We start from the raw sequence: 26739 nt of genomic DNA, 5'->3' as shown, positions 1-26739 counted from the left end.
AGATGGCAGCAGAAACACGCCACAGGAGCAAGAAAGAAAGGACACAGAGGAAGATAAAGTGATGTAATAAACACACATACACATCGGGCAAAATGAAAAATGTCCCGAGAGAAAGGGACAGAGAGAGAGAGAGAGAAAGAGAGGGATGGGGTGATGGAGAACTGTAGATCTTGTCCTACTTCTATGCTTCATTAGACAGCGTGAAAAGAAAAAGGAAAGATGATGGGAGGGAGAGGGGTGGATCGGGAGAGCAGTTCTTAATTTCCTCTTCACTCATTAATGCCCACACCTTCAGAATCATTCATCACAGCGCAAAACGGAGAAAAAGAAAGTGAGAAAGAGAGAGAACAGTGAATTATATAAATACAGCCACGCAAAAAAAATAACAGAGCACTCCAGTTTTGCCTTTAATCAGCATTTCTGCGTGTATCGTGTCAATTCCAGTCCGTTTAAAATTAATTCAGCTATCAGCAGCTTATGGCGTTGCTCATGAACAAATTACCCACCTCCATCCCCAACTCCACTTCACATTTTAACTCGGGACTCGACTTTCCGATACTGCTCTTAATAAGTCTCAATTACATTGAATTATGTCACTTAAATGTCACTATGAACTAATGGCATGTGCTTGTTCTGTTACGTTTACCCTCCCTTCTCTTATTCATGCATGCTGCCAGAACAGAACCATACCACCAATCTAAACTCTATGCAAGTTGATAGTGATCCTAACAGAACTAAAATCATGCTGTTCACTTGTCAATTTGTAAAATACAAATTTACACCGTTTCGAAATGTAGGGACCTGCATGGAAAGGCAGCATCGAAAGACATTATGCACTTCAGACACCGACCCTCTTCCACAAGTTTCCAAATGATGCCCCCTCATGAACTGCAGCGTTTCCATACAATGCATTTACTTGGGCGGTCCACTCAGGTATATTTATGGCCGCCCAAGTATATTTGGCGTCACTTTTTTTTATCCATCCGTGCTAATGACAGTATCTGTGATCGAATAACTAGTGGATAAACAGCGCTTACGCGTCATCTCTCCTTCCTGATTTGTTGGAATTTTCACTCTTCCGATGAGCTCCATGTGTGCCCTTGGCCTCTCGTATTTATCTGTCACTTGCATTTAAAATCAAAGAAACGTTCGTAATACAGTAACACATTGTCGAGAAAGTGCAAACGGCATATAGCCGCTCTTTAATGTAGATGTACTGTATTGTGATTTTGTCCGATGATGTTGCGTTATAAATCAGAATTTTAGCAGGGGTTAAAGTGACTGCTGGTGGCATCCCGTTGTAAAATACAGCCATGTTCAGGCTTGACTTCTTTTTTGAAGCTGCTAGCGTCTGTTTTACATTATAATCCTATTGAGTAATCCGTGTATCCAAATAACGTCCTGAGCGCTTTTTTAAATGCCAACGCCTGCAGCTTAGAGCGTAAAGTTCGACTTTTCTGAAAAAACACCCTACGTCAAGCTCCTTTTTCACAGCTAACCAATGACAGAGACCTGTCGTTTCCAACACGCGAGGTACGTGATTAGTCGAGAAGGCTCAAGCTCGAAAAAATAAAATGGTTTAATTTTCACTTTCAACAACTTCTGATTGCATTTCTATCGAGAAATGAGTATTGTAGTTTTTAAATATGTGATTAGTTATTGCAAAGACGCTCTCTGTTTATAATTAAAATAGACTTCCGTTACGCTGCCTATGTTTCTCTGGACTGCCTTCGTGTGCAAAGTCATGGCGTTCGGCTGCTATTTGTAACCAAACGCTGCGAGCATTTTTTTTTACAAAAAAGTGCTTTTGTCAACTTTTTCTTGTCAAAAAAAGTGCTAAAACTAACACGACGTGATGACGTCACAAATATGATAATTGTTTCGAGACGTCAAAGAAATGCTAACACTAACACGACGTGATGACGTCACAAATATGCTAATTAGTTTGTGACGTCACCAGCGCCACAAGTCTGTCAAAATCCTATGGGAAACACTGAATTGTATGCATTTTGGTACATTGACATGAGCTCAGTGAGGAAATAAATCCAAGATTGTTGGTAAAAAACAAGTCTAATATACATAATTAAACTATCGACCCCTTTTCAAAGAGGCGTTACAGAAAATAATGCTGTAAAAACATCTCCCAGTCACAGCATTTATGCCTGGTAAGATGTAATCCTGGATCTTTTTTAGTTGTAGAACAACGTTCCAGTCAAAACATTATAACGCAACATATTAAATAATATATGTCCATATATCAGAAGTGCTTATAGTTTTAAATGCATGAAAACCCAGACCTGCCTGAAACGCCTCGTGTAGCCACACCCCCACAAATCTACGTCAGTTGGTAGTATGATTTGACTAAGACCGCCCAAATGTATACTCAAGTAAGGTGGGCGTACCTATCAGTACAATTGAAGAGGAACCTGATGTTACAAATATGGTAAGAGGCGTTACATTTCCGTCACACGCTTGCAGTTTCGACCAATCACTACGCACTGGTGAACTGGCCAATCATAGCACACCTCGCTTTTCAGAGCGATGAGCTTTGTAACAAATCTGCGTGTTTCAGAGAGGCGGGGCAAAGAGGAGATAGAAAAGGTAAAATGGTAGATGATGGAGTAATCTTGGGAGGAACCAGACACAGCTGGGTTAATCATCTATTCTAGTAGGTACAAAAAGTACCACAGTCTAGAAAGTGAAGACACAACACAAACTCACCTGCTCTTAAGGTGCTGAATGCTGCCCAGACATTTAAACTGGCCATTCACCATGATGGCCATGCGAGTGCACAACGCTTCACATTCCTCCATACTGAAATGAGAGAAAGAAAGCATTACGTAGGTATAACGCTGGTTGTTTTTTGCTCATTTTGGATGTTCCTCACAGTGAAGCTCCCCTCTAACCACAATTCAAACTGGACCGATTGAAAGTCGTTCACCTGGCACAGCCGCCGAGACAAAATAACAGCAACAATCTTATTTCCAGCCAAATTGCAAGACAAATAGACACATTAGCATGTCCTCGAACAGATCTAGCTGTTCTCGGACTTCACGCCCATTGGCTTTCTGATGCATTTTACACGCAAACATGACAAAAGCTTTCCGAAAATCTGAAGTTTAAGCGATTTACATGGATGAGTGGAAAACACACTGTGTGTGTGCGTTACCTGTGTGAGGTGAGTATAACAGACCTCCCCTCTTTGATGACACTGAGGATACAGTCCCAGAGAAAACGCCTGGCTTTGGGGTCCATACCTGTGGTGGGTTCATCCTGCAAACACGCACACACACACAAATTACAAACTATACACTGGTCATCTGACAAGAAAAAAAACTCATCGCAACCCGTGAACACAAATACACATGATACTGACTGCTTAATGCATACTATAGTACTGTGTGCTGCTTACTATTGTAAGAGCATAAATGTTTTTATTGTTTTGCACAGAGCAAAACTGTAATAATATTGTTTTTGGTTTATTTGTCACACTTGAAATGGAAAGAAAATGCACTGCATTGTGAAGTGCAGTATGTGATGTGCTCTACGCTGCATGTTGACAAATGTAATACATCATCCAGACATCACATGCATACTGCAAATATGCATAGTTTAAAGTGTTACATAATACTGTATTGCAGAAACAGTAGGAATGTAGAATAAGTGTTCATTATGCGCCTAGTGTTAATGGTTCACTATTTCATACTTGTTCTGTTGTCTGTCAACAGAAACTATGAGTCAAAAGCAAAACAAAGTGCCTACAATAAACAGAATGCCAATACGACTCATTGCATCATGAATATGCTAATAGCGTTGTATAGCGTAATGGCGTTTAGCAATTTTTCAAGCAGGCTTTAGCTACTTTACATTAAAAATAGTCTGGTTTGAATGCTATTTCAAACAGTCACTAGCGCTGCACATTTCACAGGCAACCCTTGAACCCTGTATCACGGAACAATCACGAAACGGATGAAAGAGCACAATTCTCCTTGTCAATTCTCGGACGCGCGGTGAGCGCTAGGCCTATAATTCAGCCGTTAATTAGCATCGTCGGCGAGTGATTCAGGAGTTCTTCGGCAGGTTATGAACGCGGATTATTTCATATGAGCCTCCGTCAGGCAGAATGAGATTTTAATGCCAGCAAACAGACGAGGGTGTGTGTGGAATTTCAAATCTAGCTGGAAATACATTAAAAACGTCCCAAGAGTCACCTTCAGCCCTCTGTTCTGCTCTTCTTTAATCTTCTCTATCATTATTCCGCTCTTCATTTTATCCTTAATCCTCAAGGACGTTCACTCGAGTGCATGTGTGTGTGCGTGAGTTTACTTAGCTTTACTTTGTGGACAAATCTGTCCGCAGAAGTTGGCTAAATCTGACAAAACCTCCCGTTGGTGATGTCCTCAGAAGTGAAACAATTTATAAAGATAAGGTTTTTCATTCTTACAGCGCACAGTTGCTTTGGGGTTATATGTAATGGTTAAAATTACCATTATGCAAAATCGCCTATGCTTGGTCTGCTCGACCTGATTTTGCCAAGTGGTTGATGTCTTCAGGGCAACATATTTTGTTGACCTAAGGACAACATTTTTATAAATAAAGCCTTAACCCACACCAAACCCCAACCCTAACCATAACTTACCCCTAAAATCAGAGGGAAATGATGAGTGAGAAACAATGGTCTAGAAGCACCTAATCCTGGTTGTAAGATTAAATTTAAAATAACTGTAAAATTATTTCGGAAATCTGATTGGTTGATTTAAATGTTGTCCCAGGGTCAACATGATGTTGTCCTAAAGACATCAACCACTTGGCAAAATCAGGATAGCCGCTTGGTTTCTAGCTAGCTGGTTTAGAACCCAAAACTACGGGTGGCCTGATGGGCAAGATTTGTTTTGCTGCAACGTATTCAAAATGTTGTTGTGAATTTATCCTCTTCAAATGTAAGGCCCCATGATTTCTGTGATGTCATTCACTGTATAATCTGGAATATCATGAAATATGGGAAATTTGAAAGGACCATTGTGTGATTTTTAGTGCCATCTAGCGGCAAGGTTGCGAATTGCAACCAACGGCTCACTCCACCCCTCCCTTTCGAAGCACTACGGAGTCTGACACAGGACTAAGATGTCATCAGGTTTTCGCTTCTTTCCCGAATGAGATGAACACATGTTGATGTGATGAACACATACAAAATGAACACATAGTTATGCTTATTATATTGCATTTCGGTCAATAGATCCTTCAAAAAAATGACACACTGGACCTTTAAAACGAATTAATCAGAAAGACTGTCGCTGTGTGTTGTTAGAAGGCGTTCCCAGCTTTGGTTGCCCTAGTAACAGTTATAAGCAAACACTGCAGTAACTGACAGGAGATGGATGACGTGAATTCCAGTACTTTACTCCTATTTGTAGTGGCTCCTGAAAGTCACCCATCATTTGCATAAAGTTGAGCAAATCTCAACTGTGTTGTGTTACTAGACACGCCCACTTCCTGTCGCCAGTGGTCACTGTCTCTCGTGTCGCAGGATGTCGCTAAGCTACCATTGAAATTAATGAGTTCATGTCACTCTGTCGCTGCCAGTCGGTGGCGGTGTTAACGGGGCGTAACAATTGTCCATTTTGATTTCATGATGACTTAAAATATATAATCTCCTTGAGTGAATGAGTGACACAGTTTCATGTACTACACTTGAGAAGGTTTCAACATCTGTGTCTTACTATATAGACACAAACATAAACATGTCCAGAGCTGCTCTGGGAGTTTACTTTAAGCAAATGTTCCTTTTCCATCTGAGAAAAGCTACTGTGAAACACACTCAAATGTCGTCACAATGATCCGCCAAAATAAAAGTCTATTTAACTTAAACCAATTACTGCATTCCATACTTCAGTACTATAAAGTATACTTTAAAATTCTGTAACTACAATAAATTGATAAACTGTATTAAATACTTTAGTATGTACTTTAATATTTAGTAATGTTAAAAAACGGTACAATATTCTGATAAATACTATGACATTTAACAGCCTTTTTTATGTGGCCAAATATGACTATTTTAAAATAAAAAATGTAAAATATAGAATTCAGAAAAAAAGAAATTGAAAAAAGAAAAAAATATAATTTGGGAAAAAATATTTGTAAAATTTTTAAAGTACACACATAGCACACACTTTGCAAATTATTTTTTGTTTAATAGGGTTTCCTTACAGTTCAGTTGTTCTTTTAAACGTGCGTGTAATTCAACAGACCAAACGTGTGCCTCAGACACAATGCTGACTGTGTGTACAGTACAGATGATGTGATTTGGTACGGTGGGTGTGACTTACGAGGAAGACCAGAGGAGGACAGCCAATCAAAGCCATGGCGGTGGACAGTTTGCGTTTGTTCCCACCACTGTAGGTTCCAGCAGATTTCTCTGAGTATTTCACGAGGCCAAGCTTCTGAATGCCCCACTCAGCCACCTCAAAAAAGAGAGAGAATATCATTCTACATCTTGACTTTGTGTGATTGTGTATTTGTGCAAGTGGCCAAGATGAGCAAACAGACATTCTATATAGACAGACAAGCTAAGATATAAAGATCAACGTCTTTGTTACCATGGCGACCTCTTTTTCCGGAACACCTCGTAGTCGAGCGTAGAACTCCAGGTGCTCACGTCCCGTCAGAAGGTCGTCTATGGCATCAAACTGAGGACAATATCCCATATTCTGCTGAACCAACTGCATTTCAGTGCGGATGCTGGAAAATTAAACACAAGTTTCAAACCATTTCTGAGTTTACAAGATTTCATGGATTAAAGCATGTTCGTCCATCAGTTAACTTTCAGATGCACAAAAGTGCATCTCATCTCCTTGTCACATCTCTTCATGAAACTTGAGGTGTGACTCTTAAAAATGGGGTTTAATATTAGAATAAACAGCTCAAAACTAACCTCATTTATTTCAGAAAGAGTAACTATGCAAAAATGAAACTCAGAAAGTATTAAAATAATTTAGAATACGTTGGCTACCGCATAGCAACACACTATTATTGTGCCAATGTGTTTTGTTCATCCCCCAAACCCACCGCAAATACGAAGATGCCTCTGGAATTACAGACCAACCTCCGGGTTAAAAATACTCACGTCATCGCATGTCAGCTCTCACATAAACTTTGAAACTTTTAAAAGTGTGTGTGTCAGAAAGAGCGAGACAATGAAAATCCTCTTTGTCTCCACTGTGAGGTGGCAAGTGACAGTGTTTACAAGCGCATCACTGCGTTTGATGAAAGCTTAGCAGACAGACACACACACACACGTCCCCAGGACAACAGGAAGAATGTGAAATTGGAAAAGTAAACCCCGAATTGATTGACAGATCTGGTCCCCGCCTCTCGGACACAGACGCTTCATCTGTCTCGCGTTTCAGACAGAAAGAAGGACAAACAGAGACGAAGCGCGAATGAGAAACGCTAAGGACTGAAGACAGTGAGGAAGGATGATGTCTGTTCTGATTTCTCATCTCTCTGATCTCTCCGTTCATGTGGGTGTCTCACAGATTAAATCATCGAGAGAGATCAGAAGAGCAGGAGACAGATGCGTCAAAGCGAATGGACGGAGGAAAAGTCAAGTGCTTATGGTGTGCATGTGTGGGTCACCTTTGTGAAGATCATTATTAAATGACCTTTTCCTACCTACTTCTTAGAAGTAGCAATGCTAAACGACTGACCCCGAATCCTTCTAATCTCAAGTCAAATTCAAAAAGCTGTTGAGCTTTATCAAATTCACAGTAATGATGATGTAGATTCTGAAGTGTGAAACATTACATCATGACATCATCCCATGCCCGATTTCAAAACATTCAAGTCTTATTTTGGTAACAATAAATGCTCTTTTTGTGTTGGAGAGGAAGCTTTCAGTTCTGATTGTGTTACTGAATCTTTATTGGTCTTGGAATAACATTTTTGTCACAAAACAATCCTAAAGTAAACCCTAACCATAACTAACCCCCCCAAAAGATTTAAGCTTTAAAATCAAGCTGTTCAATTATTTTGATGAGTTAAAGTGATGGAAAAGCATGGAAACATGACTTATTGAGCACATCATTTTTACAATGTATAAACCCATTAAACCTAACCCTACAATGTAAAGGTCTACCTGTTTCCATTCAGGAAGGCGTCACCTCCTGTCGGGCTGATGTCTCCGGTTAGCATTTTAAATGTTGTCGTTTTTCCTGCTCCATTGATCCCCAGCAGTCCAAAACACTTTAAAAGAAACAAACAAACACAAATTACATTTTAGGGTATTTAAGTTTATCAGTAATTACAAACAGGGCCCAGTGACGAAAATCAGTGTTAAAGGTGCAATGTGGAGTTTAGCGACAACTAGTGGTGAGGTTGCAAATTGCAAACAACGGCTCACTCCACCCCTCTCTTTTGAAGCACTACAGTGGCTGACACAGGATTACGATGTCGTCACATTTTCGCTTCTTTGCTGAAGGAGATAACATATTTACGAAAAACGCTCTGTAGAGAAGTTTTTCCGTTTAGGGCTACTGTAGAAACAACACGGCGAATTCCATGTAAGGGGACTCGCATTGTATGTAGACAGAAATAGCTCATTCTAAAGTAATAAAAACATAACACTTCATTATGTAATCCCAGCTAACACATGACGTACCGGTTACGTAATTTATTGGTAATTTCATGACTTACCAGCTGGCAACGTAGTTGGCACGTCCCAGGCACGTAATTTCATTACCATTAAATGACCAATTCATGACGTCACATTTACCGTCTCCTAACGTTGCAGGATAACCAAGAACGGTCCAGTTACGTAATATATTGGTTATATTTTGATATCAACATGACCTGCTGGTAACGTAACTGCCAGGTCGCAAGCACCTAATTTCATTACCATTTATATTAGCCCATGCTTAACATTGACGATTCACACGACAATTATTATGCTAGTTTAAAACTTTTTTAGTCTGAACATTGTAAATCTGCCAGATTTACAAGAGATTTAACACGCTATGCTATGCAGGCTGCTCTGTGTTGTATGGGAATATTAACAGTGCCTTGGCTCAAGTTCAGAGCAGCGTGCGCACAGCTGAACTGTGCCTCACAGGACCGCTCATTTCTTCGAAGTTCTAATTTCACAACAGTGGATTAAAGAGTTGTACAAATCGCATTTTAAATGAAATATTTACTCGTAGGCTGACAGAACGCCGTCTGACAAGAGTAACAACGCTTTTTTGAGGTGCTTCTTTACTGACTGGAACAAAGTTCCTCTGACAGGAAATTTCGTTTTATCAGGTGAGAGACTCCAGTTGCTTTTCAACAAATGGCATTTATATAAAAAAAATGAGAGTAAAATGCCTGAAAGCACTGTTTAAGGTTTTTTATTTTTAAGGTATTTATACAGCGGCGGGATCATCACCAAGATAGGAATGTTTCCTCTGACAAAACAATTCATCCAGGTAAGACATAGCCTATAGTGGTTTGTATGAAATGTATTAAATGTTCTTTAAGCAATTATTTGGTTTTATGTTTATATTATTTAGCACTGGTGGCTGTTAAGAACAGGGTGACCATGGCAACCGGAATATGCACTGAAGACTGAAAACAGCAAAATAATGACAAAAGACCAACAACGTCACGTTAAGTACCACCCATTTCAAAGTGTTTTTGTTCATATTTATCTGTAAATTATTTTGTATCATATGTTATGTACATTGTCTTTATGCTGTTTTATAACTATTATGTAGTTAAATAGCTGTTAATAAATTTTTTTTACTGTTAATTGATATAAACCTGTTCCACGTTTCTTGAAGCTTTTATTATTTTGACAGTTGTTGAAGCAAAATAATAAAATGTTATTGTACTGTTGTACAATAAATAAACTGAATTTTGAGTATGCATTTGTCATTTATATATGACTATATTAATAACTATCTGACATTGTCACAACGGTATGATTACGTAATCTGATGACCACACTTTCGTTGTGACAATGTAATTTAGTAACGTTGTGACTACTGGAAAAGTGAAATTCCTGGATTCGTTGCAACAACGTAACTCTGTGACGTTGTTAGTAAGTAACCTCCACGTTGTGACAATGTAACAAAGAGGACATTACTTACTAACAACGTCACGGAGTTACGTTGTTGCAACGAATCCTGGAATTTCACTTTTCCGGTTGTCACGACGTAACTAGTTACGTTGCCACAACGAAAGTTTGGTCATCATATTCCGTTTCAGTTACGTAACAATCATGTGATATGGTTAGCTGGGATGTCTTTATACCCATAGTTATGTATGTTATATTGCATTTCTGTCAATAGATCCTCCTAAATATCACACACAGCACCATTAACTCAAAACTTTCTATCATTTGCATTTTTTTTTAAGATTTATTTTTGGTGTTTTTTGCCTTTATTTATAGTACAGTAACAATGAGAGGACAGGAAACGAAGTGGGTGAGAGGGGGGGTGGGATCAGGAAATGACCACGAGCCGGGACTCGAACTCGGGTCGCCCGGAGCGCAACAGCGCCATATGTCGGAGCACTAACCACAAGGCTATCGTCTCCGACATCATTTGCATTTTTTAACACTGACATATTTCACAAAATGTTACAAATTGTTTTATTTTCAAGTAAAACTTTTCCTTTAAATCCTTACTTTCACTGACCATTTGTTAGTCAATTAAAATGTGAATAAACGAATGTTTTAATGTGTTGTGTGATTTACTTCTGCAGCAGGAACGCCCACACAGATTTTGTCCACGGCTGGAGTGAGCTTCATCCGGTACATCTGACAGACAGACAGAGAGAAAATAGAAAAATAAATGACTTCATAAGATAAAAGAATTTATTAGTCCTGATAAGACAACCAGCTCAAAATCACATTTCACATATTCAACTGCACATCCAGTTCTAATGGAAATCTGGCAGCTGTCCTTGAAGAGAATCAAGATCTAAGCTGTCACAGAATTGGATGAAATTAAGTAAATTAGAATAGATGAGGATTTAGTGTGGAGAGACGTCAGATGAATATTCCCTGCTGTCAGGCAGGCAGATCTTTGAAACTCTTGTAATTATGATTGACAGGACCGACTATTCAGGCTCCTTCCGAGCATATACGTTCAAAACTTATTATGATCAGTGTGTTTGGAACCATTAAATTTTACCTTAGCATAGAGATCAAATTCATACGAACATCATTCGACTCATCTGAGGCACATACATTAACACTCCTGTCCGCTGTCAGCCACAGATTCAAACCTGCTGAGCTGCCTGATAAACACACACACACTTGTCCTTGAGTAAAGACAGCTGCTCTCTGCCCAATTTAGCTCAGAGCTGAGAGACATTTTAAGACACAAACAAAATGGGCTACTAAAAATTCTAAAAGGTGCCGCTCTTTAAAAATCTAAAAGGTGCTTCAGATATAAAGCCCAACAAACTCTCCTGCTTAATGACTAAAGCTGTTCAATACATACTGTATCTATATATTAGTGAATTCAAAACTACCTCACTGACCTCACTGAGGCTATATTAATGCAGGAAGTACCTCAGTGAAGTTACATAAAAGCTAAAAGCACCTCAGTGAAGTTATATAAAGCTAAAAGTACCTCACCGAAGTTAGATAAACGCAGGAGGTACCTCAGTGAACTTATATAAAAGCAGGAACTATCTCAGTGAAGTTATATAAAGCTAAAAGTACCTCAGTGAAGTTATATAAAAGCTGAAAGTACCTCAGTGAAGTTATATAAAAGCAGGAACTATCTCTGTGAAGTTATATAAAAGCTGAAAGTACCTCAGTGAAGTTATATAAAAGCTGAAAGTACCTCAGTGAAGTTATATAAAAGCAGGATGTACCTCAGTGAAGTTATATAAAAGCAGGATGTACCTCAGTGAAGTTATATAAAAGCTGAAAGTACCTCAGTGAAGTTATATAAAAGCAGGAACTATCTCAGTGAAGTTATATAAAAGCTGAAAGTACCTCAGTGAAGTTATATAAAAGTAGGAGGTACCTCAGTGAAGTTATATAAAACCAGGATGTACCTCAGTGAGCTTATATAAAAGCAGGAACTATCTCAGTGAAGTTATATAATAGCAGGAACCATCTCAGTGAAGTTATATAAATGCAGAAACCATCTCAGTGAAGTTATATAATAGCAGGAACTATCTCAGTGAAGTTACATAATAGCAGGAACTATCTCAGTGAAGTTATATAAATGCAGAAACCATCTCAGTGAAGTTATATAAATGCAGGAACTATCTCAGTGAAGTTATATAAATGCAGAAACCATCTCAGTGAAGTTATATAAATGCAGAAACCATCTCAGTGAAGTTATATAAATGCAGAAACCATCTCAGTGAAGTTATATAAATGCAGAAACCATCTCAGTGAAGTTATATAAATGCAGAAACCATCTCAGTGAAGTTATATAAATGCAGAAACCATCTCAGTGAAGTTATATAAATGCAGAAACCATCTCAGTGAAGTTATATAAATGCAGAAACCATCTCAGTGAAGTTATATAAATGCAGAAACCATCTCAGTGAAGTTATATAAATGCAGAAACCATCTCAGTGAAGTTATATAAATGCAGAAACCATCTCAGTGAAGTTATATAAATGCAGAAACCATCTCAGTGAAGTTATATAAATGCAGAAACCATCTCAGTGAAGTTATATAAAAGCAGAAACCATCTCAGTGAAGTTATATAAATGCAGACACCATCTCAGTGAAGTTATATAAAAGCAGAAACTATCTCAGTGAAGTTATATAATAGCAGGAACTATCTCAGTGAAGTTATATAAACGCAGATACTATCTCAGTGAAGTTATATAAAAGCAGGATGTACCTCAGTGAAGTTATATAATAGCAGGAACTATCTCAGTGAAGTTATATAAATGCAGATACTATCTCAGTGAAGTTATATAAAAGCAGGATGTACCTCAGTGAAGTTATATAATAGCAGGAACTATCTCAGTGAAGTTATATAATAGCTGAAAGTATCTCAGTGAAGTTATATAAAAGCAGGATGTACCTCAGTGAACTTATATAAAAGCAGAAGGTACCTCAGTGAAGTTATATAAAAGCTGGAAGTACTTCAGTGAAGTTTTATAAAAGCTTAAAGTACCTCAGCGAAGATGTAAAGCTGAAAGTACCTCACTGAAGTTAGATAAACGCAGGAGGTACCTCAGTGAACTTATATAAAAGCAGGAACTATCTCAGTGAAGTTATATAAACGCTGAAAGTACCTCAGTAAAGTTATATAAAAGCAGTAACTATCTCAGTGAAGTGATATAAAACCAGGAAGTATCTCAGTGTATCTCACCATCTTCACTGTGGTTATGTAAAAGCAGGAAGTACCTCAATGATGTTGTTAAAGCTAGAAGTACCTCACTGAAGTTATATTAAATCAAGAAATATTTAAGTGGAGTTATATAAAAGCTGAAAGTACCTCAGTGAAGTTATATAAAAACAGGAAGCACCTCAGTTAAGTAATATAAAAGATGGAAGACCCTTACTGGGGTTATTTAATAGGACACTCTAAATGCGACCTTCTTTCACAGGAATTCAGAGGATGCATCAGGTTCATCCTTCGTAGAGATAAGCCACAATTCTTTGCGTCGCCACAACCAACATATGTAAGGAAAGAAACAGTAATCTTTTATTCCCCCTTCTGGCATAGTTTGGGGTAGAAATTGACCGACTTTTTATTTCTTCAAATCATGTAAAGATTGCCATACGTCATACTTCCCGTATCCTTTTTTTCCAATATGTCCTATGAAGGACTTCTCACTTAATTGTAGGTTGAGTCCTGCATGGGTCCTGTTTGATAAACCGGCACCCGCCCCCGCATCCGCAGTAATTAAAAGAACACCGGACCCGACATCGGACAGCAGCACTAATTTAATTCTGTACCCGACCCTTCCCCATCAAAAATGCTGCGACCTGAACCGCATCACATCTACAGTACATGATGTAGACAAAACCATTTATTTTCTAATGCAACAAGCAACACAATATTAGGAATTCCTGGTTAATGCATTCTTAAACATGTAGTAACTCAATATGGGAGAGTTTCGGGAGAGACAACCAAGAGTGAATCCAATAAATATTTTTAGCTAATAATACCTGTTCTTTATTTGATTAGTGATTTATGAAATGTGTTTTGATTTATGCAAAATTAAAAAAAATATCCTGTATTGTTCATGTGATATCAACAATAGTTTCCCTTACCTATTTTCTGTAAAATTATACCAAAGCCGCTAAAGGCTAAGCTGCCATCAAGGCTAAATAAAGCTTAATGCAGAAAAGGGACCAGGAACATGATGAGCTAAAGCGTTTAAACACCTCACTATAGCTGTCCATCAGTTGCACGCGATTGGCTACAATGCTCAATGCTGCAAAGCGCGCTGCAATTAGAAACGAGCTCTTCGGACAGAGCTTGAACACAAACTTCGTTTCAGCTGAGGTGAGTCGAAATAGTCTTGGATACTGGATCCGCGTTCCGCCCGCGCATATTATTTCCCGAACCACAAATGACACCTGAATAATTATTCTACCCATTACATCAAATATTAGCGGTTCACCCTACGGGTATCCGCGGGTGCCCGCCGCGTGCAGGACTTTGGGTTGAGGAGCCTCCGTATAGCCTCCGGAGGACTCGAGGACACAGCCTTTCGAAAAGAGACACAGGTTGTGCTTATGTAAAAGCAGGAAGTACCACACTGAAGGTAGGCCTAGGTAAAAGCAGAACGTACCTCAGGGAAGTGACAAAACAAGTCGGTACTGCATGTCATGGTACAATAATTATTTTGAAAAATATTTAAAGTGTCACAATCAGCGGGGAAAAATCCATTTTTATGGTGGGAGTAGATGTTTGCATGCAAACAGTAATTCACAAATTACAAAATTACAATAGTAATGGGTGCACAAGAATGATAAAATACAGGGACAAAATTTCAAATCCACGCATTTGGTAATAGTGTTTTTGTGTAGAGAAAAAAGCCACCAAAATTACATGGATGTACATCATAATTGCAAATTACAAACTCAATAAGAAGAGATTTCCCATCAGGATTTGACATGTCTTTTACTGGGGTTATAAATGCAGTGATTACCTCAAAGCAAGTGTAAGTTACCTTAGTGAGGTCACAAATTCGGAGCATGTCGTTCTGAGCTCCACCCTTGTGCACACGTTCACGCTCGCATGCGACATCTTCATCCTCTTTCGCTGTAGATGTTGGTGATGCCTTTACTGACCTGTACCAAAAGAAAGATATTTGTAAAGTAAGCATGATGCTGAACAGACATATCAAGCTATGAGCAGATATTTATAATCAAGTTGTTTTGATAGACTTGTGTTTATTGATGTATAGAGGAGTCTATATATCTCACAAAGGCTTGCAGAAGAACTTGTATTGAATGAGCAGAGTCAGGGTGAACATTACGGCTCCCTGGATGGCCATGGCAAACAGATTCTTGCCCACCATGTCCCAACCAAGCGGATCTTCAAAGCGGTCTTCACCTGAAGAGAGAGAAAATGAGAGAGAGAGATAATGAGTGTCTATGACACAAAACATAAACACATACACATGCGAGTGTGTGAACATCTTACCCAGATTTTTGTAGAGGGTCCCAATGGCTTGGTTTTTGGCCATGTCCATGAGCCCTCGGCCCAAGCAGAAATGAGGAAACACCAGCAGAGCCTGCTTCACTATGTCATTGATACGTGTTATATTCTGGAGATATTAACACAACATTTTAGATTATCATTATCATTTCGGTTTAACTTTTTATGTTTGGGGTTCAATGTGACACGATGTTAAATAATGCTGCTTTTCAATTTCAGTAAGGGATAGTTCACCCAAAAATGAAAATTCTGTCATCAACTACTCAACCTTTGCTATTTTAAACCTGCATGACTTTCTTTCTTCTGCAGAACGCAAGAAGATATTTTAAAGATAACCGAACAATCGCGGTAACCATTGACTTGCATTGGTTTTGTGTCCATACAATAGAAGTGAATAGGTACCGCTGCTGTTCGGTTACCAACATTCTTCAAAATGTCTTCTTCTGTGTTCTGCGGAAGAAAGAAAGTCATACAGGTTTGAAATGACAAGAGGGCGAGTAAATGATGACAGAATTTTCATTTTTGGGTAAAGGTACCATCACTGACAAAGTCAGATGGCTCTTGGGTTATTTTGTCAGGGAAGTTTATAGAAGGTACAACATGCAATAATCTTTACGGGCACGGGGTCTATAAAAATGCCTGACACGGCCTATTCGGTCAGGATTAAAATCGTGTCGAAATTCTGGTTACTATTACCCCATCTAAACCTAATCCAGTCCGAATAGGATTTTAGGCAAATCAGCACATCATCTCAGTGCATAACTGGAATGTTTGACCTACTGGTATTTCTAAAAATATGCCAACACATCCCTTCATGTTGCTAACGTAATGACAATGAAGAATAAAGAATAATGACAAAGTCATCTCAAGCGAGTACAAAGCGGTGGAATAACATTGTACAGCACATCACTTGAATGAGACATATTTTAATGAATTTCAACATATAACCTTTTAATAAATCTAATGTAACATGTACGACCGGAGGCAACTGGTCTCTGAATGCAACTGTCACTCTCATGAATAGCTTAACTCGGTGTGCAAAATGGGATTTAGCACTCAGAGATGAAGTGACAACCATATTTAACTAAAGTGTGCATTTGTTTTATTTATGACTGGTTAGAGCTGAACCCGAGCACCGAATCCGTATCCCTGATTCCAGACAACCCCCGGATTCTTTCACGTGAAACCAAAAGTGGGCAGATATCGTTGAGCAGACAGTGGGGCTGTCTCCAGCAGTGTGTGATTCATCAAACACACTCTCACACAGCTGCAGGAATCACGGGACAGTTACCACGCCAACTCGGAGCCTGATGCTCATAAATCATCGCACATTCAACAGAGAGAGAAATCTCACAGGATTCTTACTGACCCATATTCTTCAAAACACACACAGAGACTCCACCGAACCAGGGGGCTTGCTGTTCAATTATGACAATGGTAATCGATGCAAAACTCAACTTCAACACTTCCACGCGAAATAACTGTCAGAACTGGGGGGACGTGCATTCGTGAGGGATAAATCAACTGAGCATGATTCATGAGTGTGATGAAAACAACAGTACATGTCTTGTCTAGTAAGCGTTTAGGTAATAGAACTAACTTCACATTAGGTGTGAGGGATCATTTTTATGAATATGTGATATGAATATCGGAACTATGACAAAGCCACCTAGAGACAAATTCAGAAATGTCATTAAATTTCCTCAATATGTTGAAGAATGTTTCTGTTGTCAAGGTCAAGAAATGACTAGAAATCATTAGCAAAATGCATAAGCGAGTGTACAGTAATCAAGTAAAGATGCACCAATACTAAATTTCATCACTGATAGCTGATTATTCAGAGATATCTGCTGATACCGATTTTGAAGGTTCAATTAATATTTCTTAACTCTCTGAATGTTATTTATTCATATAATGACTATTAATATTGAACATCAAACTGGTGATGCTTCCTAACTTTTTTATAGAGCGAGCACAAATTCACTACATTTTCCTGTCTTCTTTTGATTAAAAGAATATATCGGCCCCGGTCATCAGCCGACCGATTATTGGCCGATATATCGGTGTGAAAATTGCTTTTATCGACCGATTATTGGCTGATATATCGGTGTGAAAAGTGCTTTTATCGACCGATTATTGGCTGATATATCGGTGTGAAAAGTGCTTTTATCGACCGATTATTGGCCGATATATCGGTGCATCTCTAGTAATAAGTAATGTATTTAACAGTGTCACATACATACAAAATATTCTCTTCAAAGAAATAAAGCAATAAAACATCATTACTCATCCTCGGACACTACAGTAAAACCCATGAAAGAACACTGACAGACGCTTGCTGTTGAGGTAGACAGGGCAGTTGTCATTGTAATGAACATTGTCACGGTGGGAATGTGCAAAACAGACATTCATTACTGGACCTGACACTTCTACACCAACTACTGACATTTTTGCAGGTCTGCTCTGCTCTTCATCTAGCACACTCACCCCCCCAGAGAAAGAGAGTTCTTAAAGTTTAAATGGACTCGCTGTCAATAATGTAACAGCGGCTACAGTACTGGCTCTTCATGAAACTTTACTAGAAATAAAACATTAGCTCAGGGAAGAGAGAATTGTGCGTAGAGATGGAACACATGCGGAGAGAAGCACAGAGACACTGGGCTGTCCAGTCTTGCTATAATACCGAAGCTTTTCCAAAAATCAAGAAAAGATGGAATTCTGTAATTCAGTTTGCAGAGTAATCCAGTCATGGGAAATGAAAGAAATAACCAAAATGCCCCAAATGTGTGTCAGGCACTGGAACGCCTTTATAGTGAAAAATAGGAGACATGAAGAAGGACGGTCTTAGATTAGATTTTGAATGGAACGCAACATTAGGCCCCTCCATCCTCTCCACACTTGACAGCCTCTAAAGTCAGACAATCAGAATGTGCCAAATGATCAACAGGCCCAGAGGTGGCTCCATTTGATTGGCTAATGTCATTTTATAAAAGTTCCAGAGACATTTGTCCGTGCTTAATGAAAGCAAAAGTCCTGTCACGCAAAACATTCTGAATATTTGATGTTTAATATGCAGTTGTGGAATGAGTTGTCGGACTAATTTCGCTGTGGGCGGAGCTAAACCGTACAATGCTGAAGAAATGAAAACCAAGAGACGAACAAAATATTCTGTGGCTAGAACAAAAGCTAAGATTTACATTGAAGAAATGGCTTGTCCTTTTATTGTGATTAATACGTCTGTTAAGAAAACAACGTAACACGCCTAAAGAGCCTCGGGCTAACAGCGGTTTATAGAGACATTTTATTTGTAATGGTACAAAAGATATCTTACAACATTCTTAATATGCACAATAAAGACAAATGCATTTTCTCTGTTTGTGTGTGTACCGGGTCGTCGAACAGCTCCATGACAAATGTGGCCACACTGCCATTAATACCAATGAAGAGGTTAATGCAGGTAAGGACCACATACGCTGTGCTGGGGACGCTGAACACGAAAGAGGCAGGATACATCATCGGAGTGATGGACCATCTGTAACAACACAACATCACAAACCACACAAAACAAGTGTTTTCAAATTGAAAGACACCATAAACCTACATGAACACAACATAAATTCTCTTTTGACAATTCAAACTAACAACACAAACTTTCTTAAACACAACAGAGCAACAACATAAACTTGAGCATACAGATAAACACAATAAAGCAGAGACAGTACACACACTCACCCGTACAGCACCAGCAGCAGGATGAGGGCGGGCAGGTTAGGAGGAGAGACGTAGGCTTTTTGTTGGAAACACAGGAAGATGACAATGACAATGACACATGGGATGATATAATTACACTGAAACACACAAAAACACAAAATGCACAATGTTAATGGAGGCTAATTCAATACAGCTGGTTGAACATGTCAGCAATGACTCCTCAAATGGGCAATTCCATACAAAGGCCAACCTAAGCGGCCATTCACATTTCGCGTCTTTTGCGCACGGAAGTTCATTATTTTAAGGCCCGATTCACATTTCGTGCGGAAAACGCGAGCTGCACTGCGTTCTCCTTTTTTTCCAAAGCGCCTGGACTTCCCGCTCTCCTGGCGTCTGTCGTCGCTAAGCAACCATGAGCCACGATAGCCGTTGAGACGAGGAGGAATAAACAAAAGATATATGGATTATATGCACTGAAAACACCTTGCAATAACTCTGCTACTAGATTTAGTATTGCTGCGATCAGATCATCTGCGTCTCCATCTTCATTGAGCTTGTCTATATTGGCTGGTTGGTTCTTGTCACATGACCTGCGGTGTGCTTGCGGCTTTCTGAGAAGTTGAGATTTTTTCATCTCGATGCGGCGCCGACGCACCTGAAAAAAAGAGCAGATCGCGACCGCGTTGCCCCCTATTTCCTGCCGCGCGTCTACATTTAAAATAACGAAAATGTGAATCGGGCCTAAATGTAGACACGCACGCGGCAGGCGTGCGCAAAAAGGGAGCGACGCGGTCTAATTTTTGTAGGCGCGTCGGCACCGCGTCGAGAACAAAATCGTTCAACTTTTCAGAGTGCCACGCGTCATTTGACTAGAGAAAGTGGCTCGCGGTTTTAGACGCGAAATGTGAATTGCCCCTTAAGGTGAACATTTCCACACTCATGTGAAGTCACTCTTAAAGTTTTGAAAGCATTTTAGGTGCAGTTTTCCATAGGCAAGTAAGTGAATTGTCATAACAGAACAGTCACTTCCATAGCGCTTCAAATTCCTCATACGTAAATGTGCACATGAAAATGAAAAAAAAAAAAACTCTGACGAGCCATCCCTTCTCCATTTGTTGGGTATTACTGCTTCTGGTTTGAACGTTTTAAATCATAGAAATCGTACAAAGTGTGTTTTCTCTCAAAAACGTGTCCTTTTTGTCACATGCATGACGCCCCTTTTCAAATGAGAAAACTCACGCATAGACTGATATTTTTCTGATATCTGTACTCTATCATCCTCAGGGGTTTAGTACAATTTAAACAGATTATTTAATATACTGGAAAAAATACATCCTCTGAGGATTTATATTTCAAGTTTTGACTGAAAATGTCACATCCATAACGCTGGAATTGCCCATGTGATATTCAAATAACAAAGACACACGTGTTAGACAAGCACAATATAAGAGTATGTGCATCACGCAGTCGTGCACAAACCAGACGTGCACACTTTCTGCATGTTTAAGATGCAACTCAAGGTGCTTGGATCACAGTGATAGAGTGATGCTCTAAATTTCCAGTAAAATAACGAAGAACCCTTTCACATCCTGAAGTACCACTCATCACCGACCTACAGAATGCAGAAATGTGCCGTGCAAACTGCAGTCACCTCTAATGTCATACTATTTCGCGCTGTTACCTGATCTGCGTAAACGTTCTTTAGTGCATTTGGCACTAAACAACACATATTGTGTATGTAAATAACACTGCTATCCACAAAGGCAAATCATTACGTGCTTTAGTGCAATCTACCAACAAATGAATGATATACAATCCCTGCGTAAGTTGGCACAGGAAAAACATTGTTTAACACAACATCGTACATTCATTGAACTCACTTCTCCTGTATCTCTTTCACTTTTTACGAGAAAGAAAGCCATCTCTGCACTGAGAATTGAACAAAAAACATCTCTCTCTCTCTCTCTCTCTAGATGAATATGAATAGAATTCTAAGGTAATTGATTGAGTTTTAATTAGCTATCTCAGCTCCTCCTCGAGTTCCCCTCGGCCCGTCCACGATGCATCCATCTTTTCGACTCAAAGGGTCTCGTACATGGAGGAAATCTCAGGCGCTTTGTGCCGTGAGAGAGAGAGAGAGACTAACTGACAGGATGCGCTTAAGCTAACACACGTCCACAAGCAGGGCTAGAGTAAGTGTTTTTGTGTCTGCAGGTGTACCATGTCCCAGGCGAAGTTGGCCAGCCAGTAGACGGTGGGATTCACCCCGCTGACGAACTGCAGGTGTTTGGCTTTACTAACACGCTCCTGGATGAGGAAGAGGACGAAGCTGGCCGGGATGAAGGACATGGCAAAGATCACGCAGATCGCCACCACCACGTCCGTAGATGTCGTCGCCCTTGACAACAAGAGAAGGACAGGTGATGTCAGACGTTAACGGCAAATTTACTATGTTTATTTATATATATTAGTCAATCACACTTTCCATATATTGTCGTTATTCTGTCTACAATAATAATCTCAGGCCTTATATTTTATTGGGAACTTTTCTAAGCAAGTATTGATATATTTATAAGTGCTTACGTAATCCGCATGTTAATAACTCATCATAATTTCTTCATAAAAAGCATCAACCGAGTGCTTACATGCTAAAACCATGTAATATGTATATGTATGTACAAGCAGGTCTTTAAATGGCGATATAATTAAGAAGCTTTAGAAATAGCGTTGCCATCTGGGCACAGCTGTCCGGCTTAACCTGTGCGCAGTTCTTCAACTAAAACTTTCAAAAACTTCAGCAGGAACTTTAACGGGTTTCTGAGCGAAATGAAGAGACTTCACAGGCAACAAGCTGAAGAAAAATCCACCTCGAACAGGGCATTCTGGGAAATCTGGTCACCTTCTTTCATGTTACCTTATTTCAGACACCCTGCCGTTTCTGTTTAATAGATTCAATCTTTCTTTCCTTCCTCACCCTCCCTTGCAGACTTTTAGGTGAGACCTGATGCAGAACACACACACAGACACTCGCACACGGTGAAGGTGATTGAGTTTCAGGACTGTATTATTCATGATTAGAGGAACGACACACTGCTCAATCTCTTCCTGATGACCTCATTACAGACAGGAAGATGGTGATTTAACCTGGACTCTACAACACACACACGCGTGCGCACATTTACAGCATTATCAGAGTCTTGCTCGTGTGTGTGTGTGTGTGTGTGTGTGTGTGTGTGTGTGTGTGCGTGTGTGTGTGTGTAAGAGCCCCGCAGGTGTGTGTGATGCATCAGTGGTCCGACTGTGGTCCATTTTTGACCCCTCGCTCTTCTCGTTTCCAAGCATTTATCTTAATATCAGATAATTTGCTATCAACATGCCTTCACAGGGTGGGATTAATAAGGCGTAAACACACGCACACACACACTTCTGTGCACATACCCACACACACACCTGCATGTGCATACGCTTATAAACAAAAGTTTAAATGAAAGATTTAAAAGAAAATAAACTAAAAAGTTTCTAAAAATGCCTTAATATTCAAATACGAGTTACACACACATATGGAACCCTGGGTACGAGTAAACCTTGTCGTAATATTTGTGCAAATGATAAACATTGGGTTCTTATTTTCATATTTATGAGGTCAATATCATGATTGGGTGAATATTGTTCTTATTTGCATATTAATGAGGTCAATATCACTGATAAATATAGCTAACGACGGTAATACTGTCTACCTGCACAGCGGCACGTGACCGATCTGTCTGTGGAAAGGACTTGTTTATGTGTGTGTGGGACTCACATGGCCGCGAATGACAACTGCTCTTTAGTCAGATTCAATGGGTGGTTAAACGTGGTGATTCCGTATTCCTCTGGTCTGTGTCCCGCAGGCAGATTTCCTCTTAAAATCCCATTACTGGCCACGTTCAGGAACGACACAAGGGAATGCCAGCCCTGGTTATAGAACCACACCTACACACAAACACACACACCTGATTGAATACCAATTCTGTCTTATACAAAAACAAAAATATATGGGAATATACTTGAAAATATAATGCAATATGGAAAACTATGTTTAAATTTATTATAATAATTACAACAAATACATTTCTATATATTGGAACCAAGGGCGTATTTTTTTCAATATGTATGAAAAGTGGCAATTCATAATGGGTTATTAAAAATGCTGTAATAGTGTAACATATTAACCATGTACTATTCTATATATTTCCATTTATACTGTATATTAAATGAAATATTCACAGATAACCTATAGAAAAATATATTTTATTTGTGTAAGACTAGGTTGTTGATTTAAATGGCTTTTTAAAAGGTTATATGTTTTGTAGGGGATTACACTGAAATATCAACCCTGTTGCCATGAGTCGGAGTCTGATTGTGTAAAGGATATTAATCATCAAAATGTTAGGATCAAACTCCTTTTCTAAAAAACATTTTATAGTGTAAGAAGTCAGCCCTGTTACCATGGTTTTGTAAGTGTCTTTTAACATAATTTGTTTCTTACCTTAACATTGTCTCTTGTACCCAATTCAACCAGAAACAACTGAAGGGCTTGAAAAAGTTCATCTGTCAAGTTGGTCTACAGAAGAGAGAGAAAGCGAGAGGTTGAATCATCTCCAGGTGTATGTTTGTGTTCTCGTGTAGAATTGTGATGCTGCTGGAAAATATGAAAACACTTCAGTTCCAAACCCTGTTAAAGCATTCTGGGATTGCTAACCCTCACGTCAAGAGCATGACTAGTAACACAAGGTAGGAATGCTGATAAAAATAAAAAAAAATTGAAAAGCAGACTACTTCATTATTGAAACACGTTTACAAAATCTTTGCCAAAATGAAAAATAAAATAGATTTTTTTATTTTTGAAGGAGGATGCAGTGTCACTCTGAAAATGAAAATGACTGCAAACGATGATTTAACATTTTTATTTAATTTCTTTATTACTACAGTCTTTGGGCAACACAGAAATAAAATTGAAAAGACAAACGCATTTTTACACTGTTTTTTACAAAGCTTTAACTCAAAACCAACAAAACCAAAAGTGTAGCTAATGTACACATGCACAGCTCTGTGAATTATGTGAAGAATTATGGGTAATGTTGTCACACTGTAGGTATATTGCATCGAGATGAACAGAGGTCATCATTCGGCCAAATAACAAAACAGGGGAATATTATAACATGACAAGACAGGACTAAGACTAACTACACTTAAACAAGACTAAAGTTAGCACTTGACATAATTTACAAGTGACTACACTAGACTAAACTTGACAAGACACAAGAACTCAACATACAATCACAATGAACCAGCACAGGACAGAAAACACAGGCATTATAAAGGGATCAAATCAAGAGGGGAACAGGTGCAGGGCATGAAATCATTAACAAGCAATAATGAGGAAACGAGGGGGCGGGGACAAAGACGAGACCAGAGAGAGTGCATGACGTGTCAAAACAGGCATTGCCGTCTCTCTCTACACAAAACACGAGGCTCTGTCATGATCCTCATCTTGTCATGTCTTTCTTGATACAGTGGCAGAACCATGACAGATGAACACAAATAATCTTGCTCAAACAAACACACGCACACACACGCACACGCAACTGTCTGGTTTACTATCTCCGTGGGGACAGTCCATAGGCGTAATGTTTTTTATACTGTACAAACTGTATATTCTATCCCTTATCCCTAACCCTATCCCTAAACCTAAAGATCATAGAACACTTTTTGCATTTTTAGATTTTTAAAAAATATTGTTCTGTACAATTTATTAGCTTTTTTGCTCATGAGGACCTCAATTTTGGTCCCCACGGTGACACGAGTCCCCATGTGTTGGTGTGCATTCAGGTTTAGGTCCCCATCGGGATATACAAACATGAACACACACACACACACACACACACACACACTGAATGAGAGGGAGTGGAGGGTGCTAATGTCCTGCTATTAGCATTACATCCGTCCATCACAGAGCTAAGCAGCATTAAAATCCTATTAGATCGAGCAGACACTGGCACTTTGCCTAAGTTACAAACCTGGTCCATCTCAGTCGTATTTGTAGGTATTTATACATAAATTTATTTTCTGTACCTTTAAACTGACACAACAACATGTCAAAATATTGACAGCAACTAAACAGAATCTGTCTTAAACACAATCCAACAGTTGTTCTCTTCTAAGTGAATAACACAACGGTACATTTATTGACTCTAAACAGGTCTGAAATACATTAATTATAATAGACAGAATGACCTTAAATCCTATAAACTCCCTATTATAGGAACCTCAATCAATTCATTTGAAAAGCTCCAAAGTAATTCCTACAGTACCTGAAAAAACATTCTTCGAAAAACAAATTCTAAACGCTGTTAATACGGCACTGTACAGTTTGTTGACTCCTAACATGAAAAAAGTACATGCACACAATCACACTTTACCCAAAACATTCGTTTTTGCGGTCCTAAAATGTAATTCCAGCCTTCCCTGTAATTCCACAGCATTACATTAGGAGTCCGATCGGTTCTTTACGCACCATCTTCAGAAGAGCGAACATATCAAGGGTAATAAATTGTGATTTGAATTTAAGGAGAGCAACAGATATGCTTCTCTAACTCCTCATAAATTCAACTGTATTGCACAGTGAGAAAAACATTATCTCTATATTTGCTACTTAAATGTATGATAAATGCCGAGCCGAGGGCCGTGGGGAATTTTCACACCATGGATTCAAAGGTCTGAAAATCGTTCACACACTATTAACAAATGCAGAGGCAGTGAATCCGAGGCACACTTCACATCGATGTATGAACATCACTGCCGAGTGCACCAAGCTGTTCATGCATATTTAAATGAAGATTTTTTTCTTCGTGTTTTGATGCATAAGTGATAAACTTGTATGCAAATGATCCTAATTACTCAATGCGGCAAATTTATAGGTAATTGCTACTTGTGAATCAAAATTAATGGGATGTTGCTAAAACCGATATAAAAGGTGGTGCTAGTTAAACAAACGCTTTTTCAGTCTAATACGACGCCTGAAGTGGATTCCAAAGAGATTGAAGCGAATTTTTATTTACCTTAGCTTCCACCAATAGACAATGAATATACTGTAATTCTTAAAGCTGCAATTCATAACTTTTGCCTCCCTGTCGCTATCTCCTTTTGAAAAATAAATTCCATGTTACTCTACATACTTGTTTTTATGTGGGTTCAATGGCGTCTGATGGAAAATTGTACCAGACATCTCAACTAATAAATCATAACTCTATAACCGTACCGTTGTGAATCGTGGTAAGGTAATGAGAGAACGTTGAACAATAATGTCGTCTCCTTGGAATTATAAGGTTCTATCAGCATTCTGAGCAGTTTT

The 26739-nt window shown here is 38.9% G+C and overlaps 1 protein-coding gene across 3 annotated transcripts in view; it reads right to left on the bottom strand.

Moving 5' to 3' along the window:
- Positions 1 to 26739, bottom strand: part of LOC130555841 (phospholipid-transporting ATPase ABCA1) — a 136304-nt gene that overhangs the window by 6711 nt on the left and 102854 nt on the right. For all 3 annotated transcript variants that reach the window (XM_057336360.1, XM_057336350.1, XM_057336368.1), the window contains exons 35-48: positions 23875 to 23949; positions 23149 to 23318; positions 21567 to 21744; positions 19368 to 19483; positions 19023 to 19167; positions 15621 to 15744; positions 15401 to 15530; positions 15145 to 15265; positions 10733 to 10795; positions 8138 to 8244; positions 6600 to 6741; positions 6330 to 6464; positions 3170 to 3273; positions 2722 to 2814 (exon numbers count right to left, since the gene is read on the bottom strand). In XM_057336360.1, the coding sequence (XP_057192343.1) occupies positions 2722 to 2814; positions 3170 to 3273; positions 6330 to 6464; positions 6600 to 6741; positions 8138 to 8244; positions 10733 to 10795; positions 15145 to 15265; positions 15401 to 15530; positions 15621 to 15744; positions 19023 to 19167; positions 19368 to 19483; positions 21567 to 21744; positions 23149 to 23318; positions 23875 to 23949 (1703 nt within the window). The remainder of the gene's footprint in view (positions 1 to 2721; positions 2815 to 3169; positions 3274 to 6329; positions 6465 to 6599; positions 6742 to 8137; positions 8245 to 10732; positions 10796 to 15144; positions 15266 to 15400; positions 15531 to 15620; positions 15745 to 19022; positions 19168 to 19367; positions 19484 to 21566; positions 21745 to 23148; positions 23319 to 23874; positions 23950 to 26739) is intronic.

This window comes from Triplophysa rosa, linkage group LG1 (genome assembly GCF_024868665.1).
Source record: "Triplophysa rosa linkage group LG1, Trosa_1v2, whole genome shotgun sequence".
Classification (NCBI taxonomy): Eukaryota; Metazoa; Chordata; class Actinopteri; order Cypriniformes; family Nemacheilidae; genus Triplophysa; species Triplophysa rosa.
Note: the sequence above shows the minus strand (reverse complement) of the source record. Positions and strands in the feature narration are given on the sequence as shown.